General features: G+C 63.3%; 3 protein-coding genes across 7 annotated transcripts; 2 read left to right on the forward strand and 1 right to left on the reverse strand.

Annotated features, from left to right (window-relative positions):
- Positions 1-296: 296 nt before the first annotated feature.
- Positions 297-3,315, reverse strand: LOC141964963 (ADP-ribosylation factor-like protein 3). Of its 5 annotated transcripts, XM_074915918.1 has the most exons (7): positions 3,212-3,315; positions 2,732-2,902; positions 2,527-2,643; positions 2,308-2,358; positions 1,340-1,525; positions 1,161-1,242; positions 297-1,006 (listed from the first exon to the last, which is right to left on the reverse strand). In XM_074915918.1, exons 1-6 carry the CDS (start codon positions 3,281-3,283, stop codon positions 1,195-1,197), a joined length of 645 nt encoding a protein of 214 aa, XP_074772019.1. In that variant the 5' UTR covers positions 3,284-3,315; the 3' UTR covers positions 297-1,006; positions 1,161-1,194. The 5 variants fall into 5 exon arrangements, with proteins under 5 accessions (XP_074772019.1, XP_074772023.1, XP_074772018.1 ...); XM_074915922.1 differs by having other exon boundaries at positions 297-1,242; positions 1,340-1,456; XM_074915917.1 differs by having other exon boundaries at positions 297-1,242.
- Positions 3,316-5,287: 1,972 nt separating this feature from the next.
- RGS14 (regulator of G protein signaling 14) lies at positions 5,288-13,610 on the forward strand. Its single transcript, XM_074916312.1, has 15 exons — positions 5,288-5,438; positions 6,834-6,855; positions 8,108-8,262; positions 8,375-8,467; positions 9,029-9,172; positions 9,335-9,484; positions 9,674-9,794; positions 9,883-10,007; positions 10,083-10,286; positions 10,392-10,468; positions 10,644-10,770; positions 11,054-11,135; positions 11,321-11,379; positions 11,596-11,710; positions 12,019-13,610. The coding sequence occupies exons 1-15, from the start codon at positions 5,394-5,396 to the stop codon at positions 12,252-12,254; spliced, it is 1,755 nt and encodes a 584-aa protein (XP_074772413.1). The 5' UTR covers positions 5,288-5,393; the 3' UTR covers positions 12,255-13,610.
- A 1,949-nt stretch (positions 13,611-15,559) lies between these two features.
- Positions 15,560-19,830, forward strand: SLC34A1 (solute carrier family 34 member 1). Its single transcript, XM_074916076.1, has 12 exons — positions 15,560-15,662; positions 15,821-16,003; positions 16,430-16,558; positions 16,634-16,777; positions 16,887-16,998; positions 17,086-17,281; positions 17,631-17,726; positions 17,842-17,941; positions 18,182-18,349; positions 18,762-18,878; positions 19,045-19,169; positions 19,276-19,830. The coding sequence occupies exons 1-12, from the start codon at positions 15,560-15,562 to the stop codon at positions 19,828-19,830; spliced, it is 2,028 nt and encodes a 675-aa protein (XP_074772177.1).
- Positions 19,831-20,289: the final 459 nt, after the last annotated feature.

Below are 20,289 nucleotides of genomic sequence, written 5' to 3' on the forward strand. Positions count from 1 at the left end.
GGGAGCTGTAGTCCTCTCACCTCGTGCCAGTCACGTGCGCGCGGGACCGTGCGCGGCTCGTGCCGGCCACGGGACACGTGACCCGCTCCGGCGGCGCTGAAGCGACGGTCCCCGGCAGCCTGTCGCCATGGCAACGCCTCACAAGATGGCGCTAGGTGTTAGGGACGGGGCTCGGTCCTGGCCCGCCCAGGAGCGGCGCCGGGTCCCGCAGGCCTCGCCGGGCCGCAGAGCAGCGGGGCGGGGGACAGCGCTGTCCCGGCACCGCGGGAAGGACTGGCCGAGGCAGCGTGGAGGTCACAGGCAGCTTTATTGAGGACTGCAGGGCGGCCCCAGGGCCTGGCACAGCAGGAGGCTCCCCCAGCGCCGCTGCAGCTTGTCTCCCACCCATCCCCAGAGGCGCAGGCACTCTGCCAGCGTCAGCTGTGTAGTGCCCGGGGAGCTGCACCTTCCAGCCCTCAGGACAGGCATCTTCAGCGCGGTGACAGCAGCCCCAGCTCAGGTGCGTTTAGGACAATGCGCTTCCCAGGGGCTCTTAGAGTGTGGCATGCACAGTGTGGCTGCGGCCAACGCTGTCACGAAGGAATGAAACCTCTCCATTGGTGACTGCCCAGCCAGGTCCTCTCTGTGTCTTTGTGCTTGTCCCAGGTCCTGCACACACATCGGGGCTTCTCTGGCCAGCAAAAGATACCAAACTGAGGCCTTCCTGAGCCAGCTGCTGTGGCTGGGGCAGCACCAGTCACATCCTACCAGAGCAGAGGGGAATCCACACCGTTCAGCTGGCTCTACATGCCATGTCTGAGAGCATAGCAGGTGCCATGGCGGGGTGCCCAGCATGCCCTGAGCAGTGTGTGCCTTGCAGCAGCCTCTGCAGGGTGTGCCAGCAGTGTGGATGGACAAGTCCTGAGCAGGTTCTCGTTCCGGAGGTGTGCAAGCCCTTGACACAGGGGCGCATGTGCTTTCCTCCAACAGCACGGGGGCTGCAGGAGAGTCAGGGGGTGCAAGGAGCCTGTGGAAGCCCAGGAGGCAGGAAGAGGGTAAGCGACTGATTAGTGAAAAACTGTGTGGGAAGCCCATCTGAGCATGGCAGTCTGAGGCTCAGGGCCCAGCAGAACATTTGTGAGGAGTCTAGGGACTAGGGGGGTTGGCCATGGCTTAGAGACCTGCAGCTCAATCCCATCTGGCACTTCGCAGTTTTTACTTCTTCCTGTTCATGATCTGGCTGGAAATCCAGTTCATCCCATCCTGGAGGGAAGAGAGATATGTGAGCACAGCTCCAAGAGCATGGCAGGTCCTTGGGTGCTCTCCCACCTCTGCAGAGCCTGCAGGCCCCCATCTCTACCTGCACTCCTTCCCCAGACAAGGCTGAGCAGGCCTGGATCTGCCATTCCCGGTCCCGGTAGGTGTGGAGGCTCAGCCCTTCTGCGATTTCAGCTGCAGGTGCTGCAGTCAGTAGGTCCTGCTTGTTGGCAAACACCAACAGCGGGACCCCCGTGAGAGACTCCTCCTCGGTGAGCTCTGCCAGCTCCTGACAAGAAACAACCATCTCCCATCGCCCGCTGCTGCCTTCCTCCACAGAGCTGCCCATGGCAGGCTGGGGCACCTCAGTCCCCCAAAGTGCCTCACTCCCCTCTATCTGGTGCTCTTAACTGCGGATAAAGAATTTGTGAGGTCATGACATCCTGAGGGAGAGACATGCACCCCTGAAGCTCCATCTGCCTGAGATGCTGGGAGAGGGAGAACTTGGGAGCCACGTGCAGTACTACCTGAGGGCTGAAGCACTCCTGGCACCAAGAGCCTTGGGCAAAGGGCAGCTACAGGAGGCTGCTGTCAGCCCCGTGATGTCTGGCACACCCATGCTGCCGTCTGGTGCTGGTATAGCTGAGACTGGCACTTGGAGTCTCATCTTCTTATCTTCTCCAGCTTCATTCCCAGGGTTTGTAACTCTGAATTTGCTACTCATAAACCTTTGCTGGGGCGTATCACTAACCTGGCATTGGGGAGGTGGGAGGAGGGCCAGCGATCGAGGGATCACTCTGATGAGGGGCAGGGTCAAGTCTGTGTTGGGTACCCCTGGGGCACCACACCCAGCTCGGGGGGAGCTGCTGGGCATGGATATGCCATAGAATGGGGAGACTCTGTGTGCCACGACTCTTATCATGAGCCCTTCTCACATAGCTCTGGGGGCAGCTTGGACCCCACAGCAGTGCTGGTGCATGGTCTTGCTCCCTGCTCCAGTCTCAAAGAGCTAGTGCCAGATGGGTCTGAGCCCCAGGACCCCACAGCCACTCCCCACCAGACCCCTCATACCTGTCCTGTCTCCTCAAAACGCTTCTGGTCTGCACTGTCAATGACATAAATCTGCCATGGGGAAAAAAGGGACAGTCAGCGGCTCCTCCTCTTCAGCTGCACAGCCCTCTGCCTTCTGCAGGGGCCGCATGCCTCTGCTGAGGTACAGGGCCCCGTACAGAGGGCACAGCTGTCCTCACACGGGGCTAGGGGGGAGCTGCAGGTGGCTGCCCCACTCACCAACAGGTCTGTGCTGCCCAGATACTTCCTCCAGTGAGGGCGGATGGAGCGCTGCCCCCCAATATCCCAGACGTTTAGCTTGAAGCCGTGTGAGTGGATGCTCTTTATGTTGAAGCCCTGCGTGGGGACATGAACCCCAGCATCACCCAAGGGGAGGGTAGGACCTGCCACCCTCCCACTGCCCATGGCCCCCAGCAGCACCTACCTGGGTGGGGGTGATGGTGCTGACCTCCTCGGACGCCAGGTGTTTCAGCAGCGTGGTCTTCCCTGCGTTGTCCAGCCCCAGCAAGACAATGCGGAGCTCTTGCTCCGGGGAACCCTTCAGCCTCTGGATGACGGAGAGCAGCCCCTGGGAGTGTGGGGTGCTGGGGGAGCCCTGTGCAGAGCACTCTCATTTCAGAGGGCGGAGCTGGGTGCTCTGTTGGCCATGGGGACCCTGTGTCTATGGCTTGAGTGAGCTCCAGGCTTCCAAGGTGTCCAGGCTCGGGGTATCCCCACAGCAGATCCACCCAGCCCCAATCCCCCCCTCAGGTGTGCTGTCCCTGCTCTGGGAGCCCCGACATCTCCTGAGCGTGCTGGGGACACATGCTCAGGGTAAAGCCCTGGTCCTGCTCTGCCAGCCCACCCAGGACCACAGCTGGGAGCTGGTGCCAAGTGCAGCGGGCTGTCACCGGACCCCGCTTACCTTCTGCACATCACCCATGGTCTGGGAGTCGCTCTGGCCCACAGCACGGCTGGGGAGCTGCCAGGAGCTCATCCCCGGGGCTCACCAGTGGCTGCGTGACTAGCACACACCCCTTCCTCAGGGGAGGAAGAGGATTATGGGCTCCAGAATTAGCTGCTGTTTCTCCTTTTACCCACAGCATTAAATAATGCCCTCGGCAAATCCCCCAGCCAGCTGTCACCCCACCGTCACCTACCCCCAGGATATACCAGGTCCCAGCAGGCTGGGGCACTGGGGCACAGGGTGTCCCTCTCCCCACGGGGCCAGGCTCTGGCTCGGGGATGGCAGCACAGCAGCAGGATGCAGTACCCAGGCACCACGGGCATCCCTGCGGGCAGAGCGTGGTGGTGGGATGGAGCCACACAGCCAGCGGGTGATCCCAGGAGAGGCACTGCAGGCCCAGCCTCCGAAGGGGGACGCTGCCTTTTGCCCAGGCAGCAAACACAGGCCACAGGCATGGCCGTGTCCTGGTGCACAGGGCTGACACAGCCTCCCGGGCGAGGCGGTGATGCCTCAGCACATCCCCACGTCCCGCCCCGCCCAAGCAGGATGAGGCAACACCAACACCCATGAGCTGCCCCCTCGGAGGGTGGCAGGAGGTAACGCCTGAGGCTGGAGCTGCTCCAGGCCACGTCAGGCACTTTCCGCAGCTCCTTGCTGCTGTCCGAGGGAAACCACTGGGCCCTGGAGCAGGTCGAGGGCTGGGCTGTTGGCAGCTGGAGGTCAGGGATGGCACAGGACAGGGCTCTGGAGGGGCACAGGCACCTTCCCCAGCAGCCCAGCCCAGGTGGGGCAAGAGGCTCGTGAGTTTGACATTTGGATTAAATATATTAAGTGATGTCTTTGATTCTTGCTTGCTGCAGTTTGGTCCTCGGATCAGGTTTCCTAGCAGAGAGGTTATCCTTGTGGTGAGGACCATGAGTCACGCACTCTTGGTGAGACATTTTTATTTATAACTCCTGTTGCAAAGCCAAGCCAAACGACACAGCTACGCTCTAACAAAGGGAAGGGGAGAAGCACAATCGCCCCCATCCCACTGCTGCTCCATGCCGTGGCAGGGGGCAGAGAGGCAGCAGCAGGGGCCACCCTCCATTCCCCCCTGCCCAGAGACCCTGCCAGGGCTGTGGTTGCTAATGCCATGCTGCATATTCACAGTGGGAACACTTCATTTTTCTCTGCATAGATCTGCACCCAACTTAATGTTAGGGTTCTGCTTTTGATAGGTTAATCACCCACCTTACGTCCCAGTTATTAGCATTTCCATGAGTGGGTTGCCATGGTGCTCTGCGGTTTATCCTGTAACTGTTAGTTACTTATATTTCCTAACAAATATCCTAAAATATCCTCAACTGGTTTGTGGTTGCTGATCAACATGGAACCCCGACCTTAGGAGATGGGCAGAACTGCTTAGGCATCAGTTTGGTGACTCGGAGCTGCACGTCCACCGCTCCTCTCTGCCAGGCTCTGCCGGCGTCCACGGTGCGGGCGGCTCTCCCCGAACGCCAGCTGCTAACAGCAGCATGGCCCTGGGGCCACCACAACCAGCACCAGGCTGGTGGCAGGTTGTGCTGGGCATGTTGATGCCCCCCTGCCCCTGCACCCCCCTTCCCTCAGATGATGCAATGCCCGGGAGGAGCCCCCCCGGGCTGCTGGGAGTGGTGGTGATGGGGTGGTGACCCCCGGGCAGCACAGGCCGTGCGGGTGGGGGGGACTGAGGGGGATGGGGACGGGGACGGGGATGTGTCACAGATGGGGATGCAGATGGGGACAGGGATGGGGATCAGGATTGGGATGGGAACAGGGATGCAGATGGGTCACGGATGTGGATGCAGATGGGGACAGGGATGGGGACGGGGACCGGGATGGGGATGCGGCGAGGCCGCGGCGCCTCCTGGCCCGGAGCCTGTGCCCACCGGGGCGGTGCCGGGGCCGGCGGCGGCGGCGGCGCGGGGCGGGAGGGCGGCTCCGCTCCCCCCGCTGCGGTCTCGGTTCCCGTGGCGACACTTCCTGTGGCAGCCGAAAGCGGTAGTGCCGGGGAGCGCCGCGCCGGGCCGCGCCGGGCCGGGAGAGCCGCGCCGCCGGCCGGGGATGCTGCGGGGCCGCGGGCCGCGCCGGTAGCGCGCTCGGCCGGGCGGTGCCAGGCATGCAGGGCAAGGCTAAGCTGCTGGTGGTCCACAACGGCCGCATGGTGAGTCCCGGGACCGGCCCGGGGCCCCGGTCCCCATCCCCCGGGGCTGCCCTGCGCGGCGGCACGGCGTGGGGCCGAGCACCGGGCAGGCGGGGGGGTGCGGAGAGGATAACGGGCAGGCAGAGGGATGTATGGGGCAGGGTAACAGGCAGGCAGAGGGGTGTGGAGGGGATAACGGGCAGGCAGGGTGTTGTGCAGCTGGGTACTGGGCAGGCAGAGGGATGTGGGGCTTGGGTACCCAAAGCAGGCAGAGATGTAGAGGGGTATTAGGGCAGGCAGCAGTATGTGGGGCTGGGTAGCAGGCAGACAGGGACATATGGGGCTGGGATAATGAGCAGGCAGGGGTTTATGAGGCTGAGACAGCGATATAAGTGGGGATGTATGGCACTGGGGTAATGGGCAAGCAGTGATGTATGGCGATGGGGTTAGAGGAGTCGGCAGTGCTGGTGGAGAAGGTGCTGCGTGGCACAGGCAGGGCAGAGCTGTGTGGGTGTGGGCAGCAGGGATGGATGAGGAAGAGCAAGGAGCTGGCAAGATAGGGGTATGTGGGGCTGGGCTAGTGTCAGGCAGGGCTGGGATGTGTGGGGCTGGCGTAAGGGGCATGGCAGCAGCATGTGGTGTGGTATAGCAGGGACAGGCAGGGGTGGGATATGGGGGCTGGGGTGTGTGGGGCTGGGCTGGGAGCAGGCAGAGGGTGTGTGGGACAGGCTGGATGGGGGGCACTGGCCAGCCAGGTCGAGGGCACCACTTCAGTGTGGCCCCAGGCAGGTGATGAGAGGCAGTGCTGTGCAGGGTGTGCTTGGCTGGGTTTTGACTACAGAGGCTCTGCCCATCTCCCTGCTTGCTGTGGGTCCTGCGGTACCGCATCCCCGTGGTTGGTATCTGGGACGGCACGCTGTCCCCGTTTTGGGGCATCTGCCCTCAGTAGCCCCAGGCCCCAAGGAAGGAGGGAGCAGGCAGTTTGCCTGCCTGGGGCTGTGGTTGTCCTTCCTTCCCTCCCCTCCTCCCCTCCTCTTCCTGTGCCGAGGAGGCTGCTTCTCTACTCCCCGGGGCAGTGGTGGCAGGGTTACATCTGATAGCATCTGCCCTTTCCCAATTGCTGGCCTCGCCCTAGGGCAGTAGAAGCACAGGACGTGGGAGAAAAGTTGCCCACCCCTTGCAAGCACCAACCCCTACTCACTGCCCCCGGGTTGGGAGCCCCATGTTTTGCCTTTGCCGTGGGGCAGCCATCCCAGTTGCGGAAAACACCAGAGCAGTGTTTGCTGGCAGCCCGTGTCCTTTGCTCCTGGGTTCCGACTGGGCTTGCCCTGATGTTGCTGCCTGCTCCAGTATCGCTCCACCGGGCTGGCAGCCGTCGTGTCACCCCTCTCACGTCTCTTCTCTCCACCCCCGCAGGGCCCGGCTGTGTCAGATGGAGGTAAGGCTGCTCTTTGCTCTGGGACGGGAGGCCAGCATCATCTTCAGGGGAGGGGGAAACTCACATCCAGCCTGGCACCAGGGGCACGGAGCCAGCAGAGAGCCAGGTCCTGTGTCAGCACAGGCTGTGCCGTGGGCGGGTGCATGGCTGGGCCCCTGCAGTGCTGGCTGAGCCCTCTGCCAGGGACATGCTGTAGCCCCCCATCCTTCCTGCACAGCCCTGTTGTGCCTGTCCCTTCCTTCTGGCTGCTCAGCTGGCATCCTTGGGTGCTGGGGGCTGAGGGGCTTCCCAGGGTAAGCAGAACCTGGGTACCAGCTAGCCCCAGGCTCCCTGAGGGAGACTGTCTGCGTGCCCGTCTGTCTCATTGTGCGTCAGATATCTCAGATGGCACATCCGCCCATCTCAGCCCCACTGCAGGATCCCTCTCACATGGGGAGCCAGTGGCTGATGCTCCCACCTGTGTGCACAGGGTGTGCACAGTTATGTCGTGTTTTGGACAGGAGGAGAAGGGTGGGGAGCCCGGCAAATCCAGGGAGCCTGCCATCTCCTCTGCTCCTGCTGGCTTTACCAGAAGAGCCCTGTTTCCATACTCTTAACTTCTCTTGCAGATGACCCTCTGCTCTCTGGTGCTTACCTGCCAAACCAGTTCAAAAGCTGGGGTTGCCCCTGGGAACTTCCATCTTTTTGATGGAGGGACTCCATTTGAATGCATGACCACCTTCCCTTTCCCCAAGGGAGGGTTTCCCCAGGGTTGTGAGCCAGGGATGACACTTTCTGTGCCCTCTCACTGGATTTGTTCTTTGTTGTGGCCGGAGGAATGGAGAAAGTAAGATCAAGCACCTCTACCCATCCTCTAAGCTTCCCTCCATGCCGTGTGCCCCACCGTGTCCCCTTCTACCTGCTTCCCCTCCCCAGCTGGGTGCTTTTCCTATGCATGTGCTTTGTTCCCCTGGGAGATGAGTCACATGTGGAGTCACCGTGACACCCTGGGGAGGGGAGGATGGCCAGTGGAGGGGAGGATGGCCAATGCTGGCAGGGAAGGCTGTCATGCTGTAAAGTGCCAGCTATGGCATCACAGCACTCAATCCACTGAGAATGTCACTGTGATGCTCCTCACGTTCCCTACCTGAGGGCTCAACGGCTCCAGTCGGGTTGGGGTGGATGAACTCGCTGCAGACACAGAGGGGTGCTGGTGATGGGGAGTGACACTGGGAGACAGTCAGGCAGTCAGAACTGACCCTTTTTCTCTCAGAGTTAAATGCCTCCAGGGCCCATGGCAGCAACCACAGTGTAAACAGCCTGCCAGGACCACCAGCCACCTGTGGTTCTGCACAGGGCTCTGTGGTCAGCTGGGCCGAATCCTTCGAGACGCTGCTGCAGGACCGCGTGGCTGTCACCTACTTCACTGTGAGTACCACAGCCCCAAACTCGGTCCCTGCTCCCGTCCGCCGCTGGCCACCGCCTGTCCCACAGCCGCAGTGCCGGCCAGGCCAGACCCTCTCTCTGCCCCCCTCTGCAGGAGTTCCTCAAGAAGGAGTTCAGCGCTGAAAATGTCTACTTCTGGCAGGCATGCGAGCGCTTCCAGCAGATCCCAGCCAGCGACACCCAGCAGGTACCAGCCTCTACGCAGCCACAGTGTGGCTGAGCCTGGGTCACACAGCTGCTGGGAGGGACATGGGCAGAGGTGGAAGTAGCTGTCATGCCTGCATGTCCCAGCATCCCAGCAGACCCCTGTTCTGGGCGGCTGAGCAGGCTGTTGCCAGAGGAGTAAGGAGTTGGATGGATTTGCATCTGAAAAGCCACACTGGGGACCCACGGAGCAGGGCAGCTTCTCCAGCCCAGCCTGACCAGAAGCTGGAGAGTGCTGCTGGGAGGACAAAAGAGTCACAGGCAGAGATCTAGACTGGGGAACATGGAGACAGAGCTACATGGCTGGAGGGGACAGCTGCTACCTTGGGTTGTACCTTCATGGAGACACCAGCATGTTGTGCCCAGAGCTTAGCGCAGGGTGGGGGTGGCTGGCTCTGATGCCCGTCCTGAAGCCCCCATACCGAGCTGGTTGCACGGGGAACTTGGCCCCTCAGATGGCTCTGGGGGATGAGCCAGGGGCTCCCTACAGGGTAGCAGTGAGGAGGGGGCTCCTGTTCTCAGCCTGACCCCCCTGTTTCCCCAGCTGGCCCAGGAGGCACGGCGGATCTACGATGAGTTTCTCTCCAGCCACTCAGTCAGTCCTGTGAACATTGACAAGCAGGCCTGGATTGGGGAGGACACGCTGGCCAGCCCCTCCCCAGACATGTTTCGTGTCCAGCAGCTCCAGGTACGAGCAGCACCCATGCTCCATCTCACCCACAGGGTGGGGGCTGTGGGACCACCCCACGCCTCACCTAGCATTGCTGCTGTTGCCGTGGGGCCGTGCCATGGGGCTGGAGAGAGCTGTGGGTGCGCAGGGGTCTTAAGCAGACACATCCTCCCTTTGCAGATCTTTAACCTGATGAAGTTTGACAGCTACACGCGCTTTGTGAAGTCTCCACTTTACCAGGCCTGCCTGCGGGCAGAGAGCCAGGGGCAGCCCCTGCCTGACCTGCGGCCCCACTCCCGCAGCAGCAGCCCCCCACCTGACCTCAGCAAGGTGAACAGGGTGGGAAGGGGGGCACAGAGACCTGTCCCTTCACCTGAGAAAACTGTCCTGGGTCCCTTCCCTGTGGCTTGGAGCAAACCCAGCCCCAGGATGAGGACAGAGGAGCAGTCAGGGGATTGAGGAAAGGGAGGGGGCAGCCTCAGATGTCCCCATGCTGAGATGTTTCTCTGTTCACCCCAGAAGTCGAAGCTGAAGCTGGGCAAGTCCCTGCCACTGGGTGTGGAGACGGCAGGCAGTGGTTCCAACCGCAGCCCCCGCCGGTCCTTCAGGAAGGGAGAGCGGCGGGAGCCCTCCTGGGCAGGTGGGTGCTGTACTGAGTGAGGCAGAGGGGCCGTGCCACCCCCAAAGGGTGCCTGTGGTCCCCACCACTGTCCCTCTGTCTGTCCTAGAGGGGGGAGAAGGTGGTGGGAGTGCCATGCTATGGCGGGAGTCCCAAGGCTCGCTCAACTCCTCCGCCAGCCTGGACCTGGGCTTCCTGTCCTCGGCCAGCACAGCCGCCAGCCCCTGGACTGAGGTGAGTAGTTGCCGCACAGGACCCACAGCATCACGCTGCCACCGGCTGGGCTCATCCTGTCACACCCTCCCGCAGGGCCATCGGAAGAGCCTGGGGGGCAGTGAAGCAGAGCTGCCGTCTAAGTCCATGAAGTACTGCTGTGTGTACCTGCCCGACGGCACGGCCTCGCTGGCCTCCGTCCGGCCCGGCCACTCCATCCGTGACATGCTGGCGGGGATATGCGAGAAGCGTGGCTTCAGCCTCCCCGACATCAAGGTCTACCTGGTGGGAAATGAGCAGGTAGGGTGGGCAGAGGGGAGAAGGGGGTCCTGCCATTGGGATTGTCCCCAGGCTGGGACCATGTGCCGCTCTGCTTTCTCCCTCCTGATGGTTTGGCTCTTGCAGAAAGCGCTAGTGCTGGACCAGGAGTGCTCTGTGTTGGCAGACCAGGAGGTGAAGCTGGAGAACAGGATAAGCTTTGAGTGAGTGGGAGCTTCAGGGCTGATGCTGTTACCCACACATATCTGGTCCCCATCACGCGTGGCCACCCACAGTGCCCCACATCCAACCCCCCAGGCAGTCCCCAATGCCCTGGCTCTGCCCCTGCCTGTCCTGCCTGTCTGCATGCCTGCAGACAGCCTCTTCTCCCCTCTGCAGCCTGGAAATCTCCTCCCTCAACAAGACCATCCGCATCACAGCAAAGTCAACCAAGCGCATCCGGGAAGCGCTGCAGCCCGTGCTGGGGAAGTACGGTGTAAGGATGGAGCTGGTGCTGCTGCGGCGGGTGAGGGCTCGCACCTTGGTGGGGTCCGGGGCTTGGATCAGGGGCTGCTGACAGTGGGGAGCAGCAGTCTGTGCCAGGGGCAGCCTGTGGGCTCGTGGAGAGTCACCAGTGTTTGAGATGGGCTGTGGCAACTCGCTGTGGGCTGGGGGGAACTGGTGGGTGTGCTCTGTGCTGTGCAGCCCATGACCTGGCAGGGTCTGGCTGGGGAGGTCATAGATCCTCACCCTGGCTGCCTTTGCCATGCCGCAGTGAGCGTGACACTGGCTGGCTCTTCCTGTTGCAGCAAGGTGAGCTGGCTGCGCTGGACCTGGAGAAGCTGGTCAGCACGGTGGCTGCTCAAAAACTCGTCCTGGAAACGCTGGCAGGTAAAGCGTCCTCCCCCAACAAGCCGTGTTCCCCTGCCAAGCCACTGCTCCCACAGAGCACCCACAGAGCCAGGCTGCTTCCTGCTGGCCATGACTCCTGCTCCCTGGGATGGGCTCCATCCTGTCAGCAGCCGGGCCAGGACCAGGGCACTGGCAGAAGGTGCTGAGCAACACTTACCTTGCAGACATGCGAGTGATGGAGAGTGCCGAGGCTGCAGCTGCCCCCTCCCCGCTCCGGAGCGAGGTGAGCTCAAGATCCCACCACCCCAGTCAGAGATTCCCTCATGGCTGCTGCTGTGGTCCATGGGGAAGGGGTGCCCTGCTGCGACCCCTGCACACGCTGTGGGGCTGGGCAGTGGGTGCTGAGGCAGGAGCCAGGCTGTGAGAGGGTGATGGGGATGTGGGCTGAGGGAGCGCTGCCTCCTTGCCCCGTTGCTGAGGCCTGGGCTGCTCATCACAGGAGGGAAGCCCAACAGGAGCAGAGCCAGACACACTGTGGGAGATGCCTTCTTCCTTCTCCCGGCCCCGGTCCTCAGCTGCCACAAACCTGAACCGCCGCACGTACGACCTGGAAGGTGAGACCTGGTGTGTCTGAAACCTGAGGGTCTGGGGCAAAACACAGGGTGAGGGATGCAGGGCCCCTCGTCTGCTGGGGATGGGTGCAGGGTCCCGTGAAGCTGGGGATGGGCAATGGGGGACTTGGGGTCCCACGGTGCACTAGGGATGGGTGCAGAGTCTCACAGGTGCTGGCATGGAGCAGGGAGAAGCTGCAGGCACTGTGTCTGGGACATGTTCAGGGTCACGTCAGTTGGAGAGGGCAGCCGAGGCATTAGGACAGGAGCCCAACTTCTGGGCTCGGGTGCATGACCTGCATTTCCCCCAGGGCTGGTGGAGCTGCTGAACCGTGCCCAGAGCTGCCGGGCCAACGACCAGCGTGGGCTGCTCTCCAAGGAGGACCTGGTCCTGCCTGACTTCCTCCAGCTCCCCGAGCAGGACAACAGCACCTGCGAGGGGTCAGATCAGCCCGATGCCCCTCGCCCAGGCTCCGAGGGAAACAGCCACCCACCGCCCGCAGAGCCCATGCCAGCTCAGCCTCCGGTCGACCACGAGCTCCGATGAGTCCTGCTGCACATCCACACCCGGCACGTGTTGCCACCCTGGGCCATGCTGGGGATCAACACGGGGCTCGACGGCCCCTGCCCTGCACTGCCGACACTGCCTGGACCGCAGATTCATCCACGTCCTGTCCCAAACTGTCGTGTCGTGTCACTGTGAGTGATTGAGCAGCTGCCATGCCCCATGGTGGGATCGCATCCTGGTGCACGTCAAGGGAGTCCTGTACATAGTTTGAACCCCTGTTGCGAAGCACTTTGCAACGTCCCACACACGCCTGGCACTGTCCTGCCCAGTGCTTCTGCCTGCTCTGCCTGTGGCAGAGCTGCCTGCCCAGTGAATCCTGCCTGTGCTGGGCTGGCACAGCCCCACTGACTCTTTGGATGGGAAAATCACCCTTCCAACCAAGGTCATGTAGAATAGAGAGGGTGGGTGGGGTGGCAAGACAGGCACCAGCCTCAGACCCCGGTGGTGTGGGCAGGCAGAGTCAGGAGAACACGTGTCTGGAGCTGAGAGCCGGATCTGGTCCCTGGCCCCCCAGGAACAGGGCTTCCCCCATTGTTGATGTGTGGGTCTGCCCTTCCTGGGGAGGGCCTGTGCCCCAGACAGGTTGTTACTGTCTGCGTTGCATGGATGTGGTTGGGCCTGATCCTGCCATGATAGCACTGCCGTTGCAGAGCAGGGCACCTGGTTCCTGCCCCAAGCAGATGGAGGCAGAGCCAGCAGGTCGTGCCAAAGAAGCCTTTCTCCTCCCCGCAGGGAGACCCTGCATGGGCAGCTGCTGAAGCAACCTGCAGGAACAGATCCCTGTAGGTCCCCTGCCCCAGCCCACCTGGGGCTGTGGGTGCTCAGCCCTTGGGGACAGGCCTGTGGGGTGTCAGAGGAATGCAGCACCCCTGGGTGCTGGGCATCTCAGCCTGATGTGTGGGTACCCAGCATGTGCTCAGCCTGGCATCCCTGCCAGTAGCTGTTCTGGACTGTAACCTTAAGCCTGGCTCTGCCAGACCTGGCTGTGCCCTGTTGGGTCCCCATCCCCATCAGCCTGGTGTCCCCAGAGGTCCCAGACCAAGTCTGGGATAGAGACAGCCCCCTGACAGCAGCCAGAACATCCCTCCATTGTCTGTGCATGCTGGGGCCCTTCCTGACTGTGCCCTGGGTCACTGCTGTGTCACCACTGCCCAGGCAGAGGCAGAGGGGTGGCCCAGGGCAGCCCCGGGGCTCACACAGGTATGGGGGGCATGGCCACCCATCCCCACACTGCCATGGCCAGCTGCAGCCCCATGGCCCTGGTCAGAGCCTCACTGTGTCTCTGTGGTGCTGCTCAGTCCCGTCTGTGGTGTGAAACCTGGGGAAATAAAGAGCATTGCCTGGACACGTCTCCCTCTTCTTCCTCCTCTGCTGAGGCCAGACAGTGATTTTCCCAGCAGTGATGTCTCCCCAGCCCCCTCATACCCCACAGAGCCTCCACCGGGGTCTGGGCAGGGCTCACCCAGCCCTTGGCTCCAGTGCCACCCTGCCCAGCAGCAAGGGGCAGTGCCAGGAGCTTGTTTTCCTGGCACCACTGATGATGTAGGGGAAGCTGCGGGGCCGGCATGGCCAAGGACTTCAGCCCCGACCCTGTCAATGAGTGACAGCCAGAGCGGCCAGGGCCTCACTGGGTTAATGATTGTGGGGGCATCTGGCCAAGAGACCCCAGGCACGGGGCAAGTGCGGACACCGGCCTCCTGCCTGCCACAGCCTGGCACAGGGCTCTGCGGGTGCCACTGGCTGCACCACCCTGCCAGAAGGGTCCCCAGGCCCTGCAGAGCTGGGACACGTCCCCTGCTGTGGCACCTCCCAGGCATTCAGCTCCATTGGTTTGTGACTCGAGCGGAGGCTCGGTGCTGCTCCAGCAGTGACAGGAATGTCCCCAGGCTCTCCCCGAGCACCCTGGGGTACCTGAGAGATCTCCCCTTGCTCCCCCCATACAACTACAGCTGGCTTGTCCATGGTGATGGGTCCCGGGAGTGCCCAATCCTGGAGGAATGGGGATGTGACAGCCACATGTCCCCTCTGTGCCCGCTCCCCACAGGCACGGGGGCTGGAGGGGCCTTTGGCCCCTGACTGCCCTGGGCAGATGTGGACACAAGCTGGCCGGGCACCTTGGGGGTGGATGGAAACTTGGCCGGTAAACAGCGGGTAATAATAAATGGCATCGAGAAGGTGGTGACGGCAACACTGTTGTCACACTGCTCCTGCCCTCCCAGCGTCGCACGTGCCGGGAAGATGCAGGCTCTGCCCCACACAGCCCTCGCAGTGCTGCCGGCTGCTCCATGTTGAGCTGCTGGCACAGGCTGAGCCAGGCCACGTGCCACCGTCACTGCCAGCAATAGGACACAGGGACCGCGCTGGCGCTGACGTAACCCACTGCCAACCCCCTGGCAGTGGGGATGGCAAGTGCCCTGGGCAGAGCCTGGTCCCCCACAGCGGATGCTCAGATGGCTCCGAGGATGGTGGATGCGTGTGTGGCCTCACCTCCAGTTTGGGACACTCCGGCAGCACCAGCACCAAGCCCTCTCCACCTCCTTCTGCTCCTCCTGCCCTGCTCCTGCTCCTGCTCCTGCTCCTCCTCCTCCTCCTCCTCCTGCTCCTAGTCTCTTGCAGGGGATTAAGCACCAGGCACCAAGTGATGGAGAGCTGAGGCTGCTCCCGCATCACCCCTCAGGCACTGGGCTCCAGCACTGCCCTGGCTTTTCTCCCCACCACACTGGCTACCGCTGGCCCAGGGGTGATGCCGAGCCTCGGGCAGGCGAGGCGGGGTGTGCTGGTGGTGCTGTACCCCGGGGGTGTGTGCCCCGTCCTGCCCCGGGGCTGCAGCTGACGTGGGATGCCGCGGGGTTACCCATTAACTGCAGGAATTTCTGGGGAGGAGGTGAGCAGCAAGCAGAGGCGAGGGGCAACGTGGGGCTCCTTAGACTTTGCTCTTGGCGTGTGTATAAAGGGCCACGGTGCCCCACAGGCCACTTTGCTGGAGGGACACGTGGATGTGGCATGTGGACATGGCGCTGCCCTGAGTGCCCGGACAGCCCCAGGTGAGCAGGGCCCTGGTCGGGGGGGTGTCCCCTCCCCATGTCCCCTGCCTGCCCTTGCAGGAGCTCACTGGGGTGGCACGGCGGTGGCTGGTAGCCCGGAGGACCACCGGGTGATGGAATGGTGCTCCTCGGTGGTGACAGCACTGCAGGGATTTGGGGAGCCGGTGGCTGTCGGCACGGCACAGCCGTGGCTCCACCGTGGTGACGCGCGGCCGCCTCTGCTCAGCCTCAGCGGGAGCAATGCTGCCCTACCAGAGGGAGAGCCCGGCCCTGCCCCGCTGCCCGGTGCGGGGAGGAAGGGTGGTGCACGGGCCCCAGTTCACCTACTGCCCCAGCCCCCAAGGTAGGTGCTCCCAGCCCTCCTCATCCTCCCCGTCCTCGCCCCGCCGGGCTCAGCTCTGCTCCTGGCCAGACCCTGGCCCAGGCAGTGCCTGGCTCTCCTCTGCCACAGCGGGGGTCCCTGTGAGACGGGGCCGTAACACGCGTGTCCCCTCTCCCCAGCTCTGCACCGGCTGCCGGGTGCCCACACCTGCCCCTTCACCGTCAGTGCGGTGCCTTGCCCTGACCATGGCTTCCCCTGCCCCGGCTCCCCGGGGCGCCTGGCCGAGGGCAGGGAGCGGTACGAGCTGGACGTGCTGCCCTGGCAGGGACCCCGGCTGGGCTTGGATGAGCTGCAGAAGCCAGGTGAGACCCCCGGCGGTGGGCACACAGCACCCAGGTTGGGGAGTACCCCCAGAGACCTGTCACAGGCACTCAGGAGGGCCTCAGGGTGCCCCAACTTTGTCCCTGGGACTGGTGGCAATTCCTCCCCACTGCTCCATGGTGCCAGTCCTCGTGCTGGCACCTCAGCCAGATCCCCAGCATGGCAGGCTGCCTGCCAGCGGGGGAGACCCCCAGCAACCCGGGGTGCCAGGGGTGGAGCCGAGGGGCGAGGGGGTGGTTGGCACAAGGTGATCCAGGGTGGGAGGAGATGGAGGGGACCCGGGGAGTGGTGACATGGCTGGGGACAAGAGCCCCAGCCTGCACTGGAGGATGGCACAGGGCTGCGGGGGTCCGGCAAGCAGGGCCACGCCACAGCCGGCATTTAACGCTCTCTCTTGTCTTGCGCAGAGCTGGGGTGCTGGGCCAGGGTCCAGTCCATCTGTGTCTCCCTTCTCAAGGTGCCCCTGATGTTTGGGTTCCTGTATCTCTTTGTGTGCTCCCTGGATGTGCTCAGCTCTGCCTTCCAGCTGGCCGGAGGTAGGGTGGCAGGGGCTCCTGGGCAGCTGGTGGCACCCACCGTGCCAGCACCCTGCCGCTCGCACTCTCTTGCAGGCAAGGTGGCTGGGGACATCTTCAAGGACAACGCCATCCTCTCCAACCCCGTAGCTGGGCTGGTAGTGGGCATCCTGGTGACCGTGTTGGTGCAGAGCTCCTCCACCTCCACATCCATCATCGTCAGCATGGTCTCCTCGGGGCGTGAGTGCGCCTGCAGGGCTCCCGGGGACCTGAGGCTGGGGGACAAGGTGGCTGGATGGAGTCACCCTGAGCTGAGCCATGCAGGGCTAGCAGATCTCTCTGTCCCCAGTGCTGGAGGTGCGCTCTGCCATCCCCATCATCATGGGCTCCAACATTGGCACCTCTGTCACCAACACCATTGTGGCCCTCATGCAGGCTGGCGACCGCAGTGAGTTCAAACGGTGAGAGCTGGTCAGGGCAGCAGGGAATTGGGGGGCTGGGAGCTGCTCCCCAGGGGCTACCCCATGCCGATGGGCTCCTCCACACAGGGCCTTTGCTGGTGCCACAGTGCATGACTGTTTCAACTGGCTGTCAGTGCTGGTCCTGCTGCCTCTGGAGGTGGTGAGTGGGTACCTGCACCATGTCACCCGCCTGGTCGTGGCCACCTTCAACATTCGCAGTGGCAAGGATGCCCCCGACCTGCTGAAGATCATCACAGAGCCCTTCACCAAGCTCATCATCCAGGTCTCCTCAGCCGTGGTGTCCCCCAGGGTGGTGTCCCCAGGCTGGTGGTGGTCCCCCAGCATTAGTGTCCCCCATGCTAGTAGTGATGTCCCCAGCACTGGTGTCCCTTTGATGGTGGTCATGCCCAAGTGTCTCTAGGCTGGCAGTGGTGTCCCCAGGCTGGTGGTGGTTGCCCATCACTGCTGTCCCAGGGCTGATGGTGATGTCCCCAGCACTGGTGTCCCTTTGATGGTGGTTGTATCCAAGCATCCCCAGGCTGGCAGTGGTGTCCCCATCCCAGTGAAGATGTCCCGAGGCTGTGGGTCCTGTCAGCCCCCAAGGGCCCTCTCCAACATGTGTGCTGTTGCAGCTGGACAAGTCAGTAATCACGGGCATTGCAACGGGGGATGAGAGCCTGCGCAACCGAAGTCTCATCCGTGTCTGGTGTGGCCCTGCACCCCCACAGGTGAGGGCCCCATGGCCCTGTTTGGGCCACCAAACAATCCCACAGAGGGTGGGTTGTGGGAAGGGGCTGGCTTAGGATGCTGTGGAGCTGACTGCAGCCCATCCTCTCCCTACAGACAGCCACTGTGGAACTTGGGTCCCCCCTGAACTGCACAGTTCCCAGCCACTGCAGCACTAAGGGCATTGAGACCCTCCACAATGTCACCAGACAGAAGTGTGAGTGGGTGTGGGGGGCTTGGGCAGGGCTGGGGGACGTGGGGCTGGTGAGGTGCAGGTGGGGCTGGGGGGCTGTATGTGGAATGGAGAGGTGCTGGACATGGGGCTGGAGACATGATGTGGGGCAGGGTTGGGAGATGTTGGGCTGGGGTCCAGATGTGGGGCTGTTGGGGAGTGGGGCAGGTTTGTGAGTAGGGCTGGTCCAGCGCCAGCCCCTTGCTCAGCCGTGCTGTGGGGCAGGTGAGCACCTCTTCACTGACACACCACTGCCTGACCTGGCCGTGGGGCTGGTGCTGCTGGCTGGGTCCCTCGTCGTGCTCTGCACCTGCCTCATCCTCCTGGTCAAACTCCTCAACTCCCTGCTTAAGGGCCAGGTGGCCAAAGCCATCCAGAAGGTCATCAACACTGGTGAGTGGAACAGGGACTGCTGTGGGGTGGGTGGGATGGGACTCTGCCTGCCCCACAGCCACCCAGCCCCATCCCCATCCTCACCTGCCGTCCTCAGACACATCCCTGGCTGTCCCTAACCCCCATCCCTGCCTGACTCCCATGCCCCCGCCTGCCCCTGATTCCCACTCTGTTTATTGCTGTCATGGCCTCCTGGTGTCTACATCCCCTTTCCTCAGCCATCATGGCCACCAGCCACCAGGCTGGCCCCACAGCCCCAGCCTGACCCCATACCCACAGCCTGGCCCCACACCCACAGCCTGGCCCCACAGCCCCCTCCCCAGCACCACGTAGGGGCGCCGGGCTGCTCTCAGCTGATGTGTCCATGCCCGTGTCCATGCCCGTGTCTGTACTTGTGTCCATGCCGTGGCAGACCTCCCGCACCCGCTCAGCTGGCTCACCGGGTACTTTGCCATGGTGGTGGGTGCTGGGATGACCTTCGTGGTGCAGAGCAGTTCTGTGTTCACCTCGGCCATCACACCCCTGATTGGTGAGTCCCAGCCATGCCGGGTCCCCTGCCATGTGCTGGTCCCCTCCGCAATGGCCCGTGGGTGCTAGGGTGCTTGGAGGGGTGGGAGGAGCCACCCCTCCTTGGAAGAGCGTGGGGATGGTGCTGGTGAGGAGCGATGGGACGGGACCGGGTGCCTCTCCTGCAGGCCTGGGGGTGATCAGCATCGAGCGTGCCTACCCACTGACCCTGGGCTCCAACATCGGCACCACCACCACCGCCATCCTGGCCGCCCTGGCCAGCCCGGGCGACAAGCTGGCCAGCTCCTTCCAGGTACGGGCAGCCTGAGGCCAGGACTGGACTGGTGGGGGGCACCAGGCAAGGCAGGGACTGGGGGAAGCCCCACGTGCCTGGCCCAACGGGGATGCCACCCCTGCAGATCGCCCTCTGCCACTTCTTCTTCAACATCTCCGGCATCCTGCTGTGGTACCCGCTGCCCTTCACCCGCCTGCCCATCCGCATGGCCAAGGCGCTGGGCGAGCGCACAGCCAAGTACCGCTGGTTTGCCGTGCTGTACCTCATCGTTTGCTTCCTCCTGCTGCCCTCCCTCATCTTTGGCATCTCCATGGCGGGCTGGCGGGCACTGGTGGGGGTGGGCACACCCTTCCTCGGCCTCTTCTTCTTCGTGGGGCTGGTGAATGCGCTGCAGGCGCGCAGCCCTGGCCACCTGCCCAAATGGCTGCAGACCTGGGACTTCCTCCCTGCCTGGATGCACTCCCTGCAGCCCCTCGACCAGCTCATCACCCGGGCCACCCTCTGCTGCACCGACCGCTGCCGCAGTCCCGAGGGCTGGGAGGAACGCGAGGGCCCTCCCCGTGACAAGGCCAGGCTGGGGCTGGACAACCCTGCGCTCTCCTACCCCGAGGAGGTGCCCGGCCCCGCCACCCGGGTGGGCTCCCCTCGCCCACCCCTGCACAGTGCCACCCGGCTCTAGCCGGCACTGCACACCCAGGCCACTGCTCCCGTGGCCACTCAGTTTCCACTATCTCCTCTCAGCTGGTGTCTAATAAATGCCAAACGCCCGCTCCCCGGGTGTGTGTCTCTTCTGCTCCTGTCTCTGCAAACCCTGCCAGAGCCGCAGCCGGAGCCACAGGTGCTAGACACCCACCATCTACCCCCGTGTCCATACACCACCACTACACAGCCTGGCCCTGTACGAGTGCCCAGTGCTGGTTATGCACCAAATGTGCTGCTGGTGCTGTGGGGGCACTTGCTGATAATACTGCAGCTAAACCCCGCACCTGCGGTTTGCAGCCAGCCTGTACCCACGTGTCGCAGGCAGCATCTTCTTCCACCTGCCTCATCCCTGGAGGGCTGAGCCTGCAGGTTCCGTGCTGCACCACTCTGTGCCCCGGCCGTGTGTTGCTGAGCCGGGCACAGCACAGGGCAGCTG

This window comes from Athene noctua, chromosome 12, assembly GCF_965140245.1.
Source record: "Athene noctua chromosome 12, bAthNoc1.hap1.1, whole genome shotgun sequence".
NCBI classification, from domain to species: Eukaryota; Metazoa; Chordata; class Aves; order Strigiformes; family Strigidae; genus Athene; species Athene noctua.